The sequence below is a fragment of the Oryctolagus cuniculus genome, chromosome 8 (genome assembly GCF_051225735.1).
Source record: "Oryctolagus cuniculus isolate XC-2025 breed Fujian yellow rabbit chromosome 8, ASM5122573v1, whole genome shotgun sequence".
Classification (NCBI taxonomy): domain Eukaryota; kingdom Metazoa; phylum Chordata; class Mammalia; order Lagomorpha; family Leporidae; genus Oryctolagus; species Oryctolagus cuniculus.
This window is the reverse complement of record NC_142874.1, coordinates 107,644,438-107,653,329: the sequence shown is the minus strand read 5'-3', so window position 1 is coordinate 107,653,329 and position 8,892 is coordinate 107,644,438. Positions and strand designations below refer to the sequence as shown.

The 8,892-nt window shown below is 40.7% G+C and overlaps 1 protein-coding gene across 1 annotated transcript; it reads left to right on the top strand.

Moving 5' to 3' along the window:
- The first annotated feature begins 1,047 nt into the window (after window positions 1–1,047).
- Window positions 1,048–6,693, top strand: DSPP (dentin sialophosphoprotein). The gene is made up of 4 exons (XM_008267875.3): window positions 1,048–1,098; window positions 2,183–2,269; window positions 3,095–4,045; window positions 4,483–6,693. Exons 1-4 carry the CDS (start codon window positions 1,048–1,050, stop codon window positions 6,691–6,693), a joined length of 3,300 nt encoding a protein of 1,099 aa, XP_008266097.3.
- Window positions 6,694–8,892: the final 2,199 nt, after the last annotated feature.

The following is an 8,892-nucleotide window of genomic DNA, read 5'->3' as shown; positions in this document are numbered from 1 at the left end:
AACACAGATTAGATCATTTCTGAATTTGGATTCCAACAAGGATGAAGTATTATGTTTTAGAAGTGCCACATCCAAATGGCTGTCTTTATTAAAGAAAGTGTGAGGTTCTGTTTGAACTAATAAGTGTTAATTCCTCACGTAATATTCACAAAGTGTCTTCTTTGTCCTTTGCATTGGAATCCAGTAGCGACCAGGAGACTTTCCTGGGCCCCAGGAGCTTATCATGGGGCCAGGGAACATGCAAATAACCAGGCAATTTTAAAGCAGTGCAGTGTGTTCTCAGTAACAAGTGCAGAGGCTGCTGGGTGTGAAAAAGTGCGAGACACCAACACTCTGAAATGGAGTCATAGCAGGTCTCTCAGAGAGGTCTGTTAAACCTTAGCTCCTCCTGAAGAACAGGTGTCATTATTATCACAGACAGGAAATTTCTGAAGCTCACATTGCAAGTAGCAGAGGCAGAATCTGAGGTTAGGTCTCTATCAGTGTCTTTTCCACTAGCCTAGGGGTTCTCAGGTCGCTTACTTCTCTGTCTTAAAGTCTAGTTTAGCCCAATTCTACAAATTTGGGTGGGGATTATAAATGCTTCATGTTTTAAGCACAATCTTATCACAATTAGTTAAGACTGAATGAAAACTGTTTAGGAGAGAGAGGGGGAAAGGAAGAGGGAGAGGGATGGAGGGGAAGGAGGAGGGAGAGAGGGATAGAGGGTGAGAGGGAGAGAGATCTTCTTATCTCCATGAACAGCAGAAGACAAAGTTATGGCCTTGGCCTTGTACCTACATGGCTGATGCCCTTCATTGGTACAGGCAGAAAAATCTAGGAAGCACCATGAGGGCTGATCCTGATAAGTCTCCAAGATGTCTCCATAACCATACTAGGTATGTTCTAGACTCTTCTAAATCTACTAATGTTGGATATACACTCCTTATCCTGGAAAAGTGCAAGTAATCAGAGACCAAAGTAAAACATCACTGTGGTTTTCATCTTGTAATTTATAAGTAATTGTTTTTTTTCTTAAACAGCCATTAATTATTATTCCTAAAGAAAATGAAGATAATTATATATCTTTGCATTTGGGCAGTGGCATGGGCCATTCCAGTAAGTATGCCTTTCTCAGGAAACCTTCTTACTTTACTATTTATTTTAAACTAATATATATATACCTGCATATATAAATATATATATACACACACACACACACACACACACACAACCTCCTTAAGACTTTGCAGATAAGCTGAATCTAAATATCTCAACTTACATTAAATATATTACAACATATATATATATATAGGGTCTCAACAAAACCCAATATGCGCTTCAATTCATGCTTACATTCTTTCAGTTGAATGTCACATCTTGTCAGAAGGATTATTATTTAAAAATTTTGTTTAGATTAACTTATATTCAAGGTTCAGGAGTCATGAGGACTTTGATTATCTTTGCTTCATCCATGGTGAATTTCATTCTATCAACAAAGCAGCAAAGTCCTGTGTTGTTTAGGGAATGTTAAAGGATGAGTTATATCACAAAATAAGGTTTCTAAATAAATGAGAAAACTAATGTTTCACTGACAGAATTATTCTGCTTGTGTTCACTGCGGATAATTTGGAGTATATAGCTTAACAATAAAGAAAATATGGGGAAATTAATTGTATTAGCCTTCATATTTAATGTTTTCATAATACCAAGCATTTTGGTATTTACGTGGTTGAGGATTTACTCAAGGATTCCCAATGGCTCCTGCAGAGTGTAGAAGTATTTTTATTTGGCTTTGCTTCTGCATTGGCTCTGTTCACACCTACTCATCTCATAGAAGTTTTGACTAGGATTGTATGTGGAGTGTGTCTTTTACTATTGCAAGTGGCTTAATGTACAGAAACACCAATGATCTATCTCCTCATTTTTACAAAAGACTATTCTCCTTCTGCAGCTGAATAGTGGTCTGGTCAATATTTTGTTAAAACTGAGAATACCATAATGAGAAACACCCTTCTGTCTAGTTTAAATTCTACATAAACCTTGTAACAAATCACTTCTCTTTCCTATGTGATTAGATCCTATTGTTGGCCTTTGAGTTATGATTTTTTTCATAATTGAGGAAAAAATATGGATGTGTATGTTTGTGTCTGTAGTGAGCAACAAAGAATATTTAGAATATTCAATATTTTCGCTTTCACAGGTTCCTGAAATTAAACCATTGGAAAGACACACTGTTGATAAATATGTAGGTTTACATCTTCTTGCAACACCAAAAGTGCCTATACAGGTATAGTATATAAAATGTATTTCCTTTTTTTTTTTTTTTTGACAGGCAGAGTGGACAGTGAGAGAGAGAGACAGAGAGAAAGGTCTTCCTTTGCTGTTGGTTCACCCTCCAATGGCCGCTGCAGCCGGTGTTCTGCAGCCGGCGCATCGCACTGATCTGATGGTAGGAGCCAGGTACTTATCCTGGTCTCCCATGGGGTGCAGGGTCCAAGCACTTGGGCCATCCTCCACTGCACTCCCTGGCCACAGCAGAGAGCTGGCCTGGAAGAGGGGCAACCGGGACAGAATCTGGCGCCCCGACCGGGACTAGAACCCCGTGTGCTGGCGCTGCTAGGCGGAGGATTAGCCTAGTGAGCCGCGGCGCCGGCTCCTTTTAATTTTCTATTTCCAACTTGTTTTTAGATTCCATTTACTTTCCCAAAGTGGTCACTAATTTTTGTGGTTCACTTTTTTTTCAAGATGAAGCCCATAATCTTTCAAAAAGTTTCATTTATTTGAAAAGAAGAGAGAGAGAGAGAGAGAGCGCTCCCTTCCATCAGTTCACTTTCCAGCTGCCCACAAGGGCCAGGGCTGGGCTAGGGAAAATCCAAAAGCCAGAAATTACATTTAGATCTCCCATGTGGGTGTCAAGGGCCCAAGTATTTTAGCCATCATTTGCTGCCTTCTCAGATGCACATTAGCAGGAAGCTGGAATCAGGAATGGAGCCAGGACTCAAATTCAGACAATTGGATATGGGCTGCAGATGTCTTAACTGGCTTGTTAACCATTCTGCCAAGTGGCCACCTGAATACTCCTAATTCATTCTGAACTATTTCTCTTTTTCAGCATGAGTTAAATGCCAATGACACCTTCAGAGAAAGTGATATTCCCCTGAATGAAAGTGAAAGAGGAAGACAAGAGTATATCAAAGACAGTTACAAAGGAGAAGGGAATGGCTCTGAGTGGGCAGAACTAGGAGTGAAGAATTCTTCCACAGATTCCACTTTAGCTGATGAAGATGGGAATATTGGGAATCAAAATGAAGGCACAGAAAAGCCAGAGATTTATGTTAGTGATGAGATATATGGAAATGAAGTTAACAACACAGCAAATGGCATTAGGGGACAAGTTAGCATTGTTGACAATGCTGGAACAGCAAATGAGAGTGATATTAATGGAAGTACTGATAAGAACACACAAAATGGGGACATTGGAGATGCAAGTCAAAATGAAAATTCCACTGTAATCCCAGAAAATGGAAATAACAGTACACATAATGAGGATAAAATAAATGGGAATTCCTTAGGTAATGAGGGTGACACAAGTGCAATAACACCTCCTGGAGAAGGTAAGAGAAATGGGGATACTGAGGCTGAGGTAACACCAGGCAATGGAGAAGATGCTGGCCTGGAAAATTCTGATGGGGCTCCTAGTGGAAATGGAGAAGATGAAGATGAAGGCCAGGGCTCTGGCAATGGTGGAGATGAAGAAACAGGGAATGGAAGAGAGGGCAGTGGTAACAGCAAGGACCAGAAAAGTCAGGGTCATGGCAATGAAGGTGAAAATGATAATGGCACAGGTCAAAATTCAAGCAGCACTGAAGACAATGGCCTTGAGGACAAAGAAGTTTCCATAAATGACACTGATGGGGACAACACTTCCAGGAGTGAGGAGGGCTCAGATGGTTGCCAAAGAGTAGAGGACACCCAGAAATTCAATCATGGAGAAAGCAAAGGGCTGGAAAATGGAGTCATGAAGGAATCAGAACCAAGCACTGCTGGGAAGGGCCAAGTTAAGGTTAGTTTGTGAAGTGATTTCTTTCAGTGACAGTTTAAATTCTTCCCCTCAAGTCACTTGTGGTAGCACTAAAATAAGTCATGGCAAATATCCATTATTTTTGCACCTATAATCCTCAAATATTTGAACAATTTTTGAAGTCAGACATTTCTGAACATTCCATTAAAATTTTAGAAAAGTCTTAGGTTAAATTATGGATCCATTGTGTAACTGTTTTCAAAAGTTCCTACTGCCTGCTTGTTGTAGAATCTAAATACCAGAATACTTACAAATACTTACTAAAGAATGTTTTCATGAATAACTGCTAGTGAAATACTGAAAGCTGAACTAAACTCCAATTTCTGTGGTCACATTTCCCGGTAAAGCATTCCCCAGAGTAATACAATTTTGCACTAACTATTCACTAATCAATCATTCTTTCCTTCACTATTCCATAGGGGATAGAAATCAAAACTCCCAGCAGTGCCATCAGAAATAACATTACAAAAGAAGCTGGGAAAGTCCACGAAGACAGAGAAAGTAAAAGACAACATGGAATGATCATGAACAAAGGGAATGTCAAGACACATGGAGACATTAATAGCATACAAGAACCCGGTCAGAAATTGGTACCTGGAAGTAAAATGGAACCCAGCAAACCAGGTAGTACCAGCAACAGTGATGGGTATGACAGTTATGATTTTGATGATGAATCCATGCAAGGAGATGATCCCAATAGCAGTGATGAGTCTAATGGCAGTGATGATGCTAATTCAGAAGGTGATAATGATAACAATAGTCAAGGGGATACTTCCAATAACTTTGATGAATCACAAAATAAAGACAATGACAGTGACTCTCAAGGAGAAGGAGATGATGGTAACAGTGACAGCACATCACACACTAATGATAGTGACAGTAATGGCAATGGGAATGATGATGATGACAGCTCAGACAGCAGTGATGGCAGTGAAACTGGCAGCAAATCAGACAGTACTGACAGCAGTGATAACAGTGACGGCACTGACAGCAGTGACAACAAATCAGACAGTAGTGACAGCAGTGACAATGACAGTAAATCAGACAGCAGTGACAGTGACAGCAGTGACAGCAGTGACAGTGACAGCAGCGACAGCAGCGATAGCAGCGACAGCAGTGACAGTGACAGTAAATCAGACAGCAGTGACAGCAGTGATAGCAGTGACAGCAGCGACAGTGACAGTGACAGCAGCGACAGTGACAGCAAATCAGACAGTAGTGACGGCAGTGACAGTAGTGACAGCAGTGACAGTGACAGTGACAGCAGTGACAGTGACAGCAGTGACAGTGACAGTAAATCAGACAGCAGTGACAGCGGTGACAGCAGTGACAGCAGTGACAGCAGTGACAGTGACAGTAAATCAGACAGTAGTGACAGCAGCGACAGCAGCAACAGCAGTGACAGTGACAGCAAATCAGACAGCAGTGACAGCGGTGACAGCAGTGACAGTAGTGACAGCAGTGACAGCAGTGACAGTGACAGCAGTGACAGTGACAGCAAATCAGACAGCAGTGACAGTAGTGACAGTGACAGCAAATCAGACAGCAGTAACAGTGACAGCAGTGACAGCAGTGACAGTGACAGCAGTGACAGTGACAGCAAATCAGACAGCAGTGACAGTAGTGACAGTGACAGCAAATCAGACAGCAGTAACAGTGACAGCAGTGACAGCAGTGACAGTGACAGCAAATCAGACAGCAGTGACAGCGGTGACAGCAGTGACAGTAGTGACAGCAGTGACAGCAGTGACAGTGACAGCAGTGACAGTGACAGCAAATCAGACAGCAGTGACAGCAGCGACAGTGACAATGACAGTAGTGACAGTGACAGCAAATCAGACAGTAGTGACAGCAGTGACAGTAGTGACAGCAGTGACAGCAGTGACAGTGCCAGCAGTGACAGTGACAGCAAATCAGACAGCAGTGACAGCAGTGACAGTGACAGCAAATCAGACAGCAGTAACAGTGACAGCAGCGACAGCAGTGACAGCAGTGACAGTGACAGCAGTGACAGCAACAACAGTAGTGACAGTGACAGCAGTGATAGCAACAGCAGTGACAGTGACAGCAATGACAGCAGTGACAGCAGCGACAGCAGTGACAGTGACAGCAAATCAGACAGCAGTGACAGTAGTGACAGTGACAGCAGTGACAGTGACAGCAAATCAGACAGCAGCGACAGCAGTGACAGTGACAGCAAATCAGACAGCAGCGACAGCAGTGACAGCAGTGACAGCAGTGACAGTGACAGCAGTGACAGTGACAGCAAATCAGACAGCAGTGACAGCAGTGACAGTGACAGCAAATCAGACAGCAGCGACAGCAGTGACAGCAGTGACAGCAGTGACAGCAGTGACAGTGACAGCAAATCAGACAGCAGTGACAGCAGTGACAGTGACAGCAGTGACAGCAGTGACAGTGACAGCAGTGACAGTGACAGCAGCGACAGCAGCAACAGCAGTGACAGTGACAGCAGTGACAGTGACAGCAATGACAGTAGTGACAGCACCTCTGACAGCAGTGATGACAGTGACAGTCAGAGCAAGCCTGGGAATGGTAACAACAGTGATAGTGACAGTGAGAGTGAGAGTGAAGGTAGTGATAGCAACCACTCAACCAGTGATGACTAGAAAAAAAAGAAAAATTACCAAGATTCCTCTTGTGCGAATTTGGTGAGTAATTGATAGGAAATAAAGATTTCCATGAAGGTAAAATAAAGGGGAGAAATATATGGAGGACACAAGGAAACATCCAGAGAAACAACAAGGGGAATCAAGGCCAGCTGTCATACTGTCACACTTGGAATCAATTCTCACTTCCCCTAGAAAATATGAATAACTTTTGGTATGTGTCTGTTGGAAGGTATTCATTTTCTGAAAAGGAGCAATTAAAATATCCTTTAGTACTTTGCACAGAAACCTCAATAGTCATTTACTATGTGATAGTCTCAACTTAGGTGCAGGCTGGGAGCATTACAGAATGCAGTGAACAAACACTTCTTGTAAACAACTCATGGCATTGCCTTAGTCTCCTACACATTCCAGAGAGATGGTCTACTTACTGCCAAGTACAAGATGCTGTTCTGTGATATCTGATTTGGTTATCGACTCATTTGCTCACTCTTTGGAAAAGACAAACAAATTTATTTGTAATGTGAAAAAAAACCACAACAACCATTTAATCAATCTGGGCCATGGGAATACTTTCTTTAACTATCAAGTAGTGACAAATTATGGAAATTCTAAAAAGTGCTGGACTATTTGAAGGCTGGATTAGACAACAAAACCAGATTTTCAACATCTTGTTACTGCAAAGCAGTGGAAATTTAGTGCGAAGACCTAAAACCATTGGCAAGCCAGATACCATGCTTAGAGCAGTCTTGCTTCCAGTTGTCTCTCTCCAGATATTAAACTTCCAAGTATTACATAAATACATGAATGAACTGGAAGATGGGGCCTTTATCTGCATTCAAAACTGTATTGAGTGGTATCAATTATACATCGGTTCCACCATGTCAAACTTGGTTCTTAGTTTCCTTTTAAACTTCAACATGCCAGAACTTCTAAACCATACCTTGAGACTCTGTTTTCACTATTAATCTCTTTGATAAAGCCAGTTGTTGTTGGGTAATGATTTTTGGAAAGTTCTCTTTCAGATTTGAGAGTCATATATGGTGTTTAAATCTGAATATAGGTAACTCAGCTTTTGCAAGAATGAAGATAATTCTTAGTCTTGGAATGAAGCCCAAATCCTGGAAAATAGAGATCTTACAGGAGTATGAGAATAGAAAGTGATGTATAAGAAGGTAGAGATACATATCATTTGTCATCCAAATGAGGATGTCACAGACAGTGAAAATGGTGCTAAGAGGAATTACACAAGGGCAGGAAGTATAGGTTGGGACTGTCTCAGGGAAGCTGGGGATACTACAACCATCACCCATAAACCTTGTGGCTATGTTTCAAGATTTAGCAGTGATGTTTGTAGTTTTCCTCTTTTTCCACTTAGACAATTATTTTAGATTTTTTTAAATCCCAAATGCAACTTCTTTAATGTTAATTTTAAACCAGTTGTTAGCTGACCATTTGTGTTCTAATGTTAGGCATATGTTACACAAAGACTGTAGGAAGGTTTTTTCCTGCCTCCTTCCTCCTTTTTGAAAGAATTTCTTAGGTAAGAGATTGATATAGCAAGGCATATTGCCAAAGGCTTTTAAAATGCTGCTATTCATAAGCTGCTTGGTAATTCTTTCTCAAAATATGTTCTAGGCTTTTCATTCCATTAGACCAGGGTGTTTTGCTCATTTTCATTCATAAAGCATTGCTTCTAGTGCCTGTCACACTTATTTCAAAGGATTGTCTTTGTAAACTGTACAAGATATGTAAATGAGAGAGAGAATGAATTTTGTGTTGTAATAAACATCTATTTATACAATTTTTTTGTTTTTTGTTTTTTTTTTATATATTTTATTTTATTTAATGAACGTAAATTTCCAAAGTACAGCTTATGGATTACAATAGCTTCCCCCCATTACTTCCCTCCCTCCCACAACACTCCCCCCTCCCACTCCTTCTCCCCTTCCATTCACATCAAGATTAATTTTCAATTATCTTGATATACAGAAGATCAATTTAGCATATATTAAGTAAAAATTTCCAGTTTGCACCCACACAGAAACACAAAGTGTATAATATTATTTGAGTACTAGTTATAGCATTAATTAAACACCTAAGAGTAATTGTGTATTTTTTTATTTTCCCTCCCACTCACTCCCCTCCCATCTCCCGCTCCCTCTCCCATTCCATTCACATCAAGATTCATTTTCAATT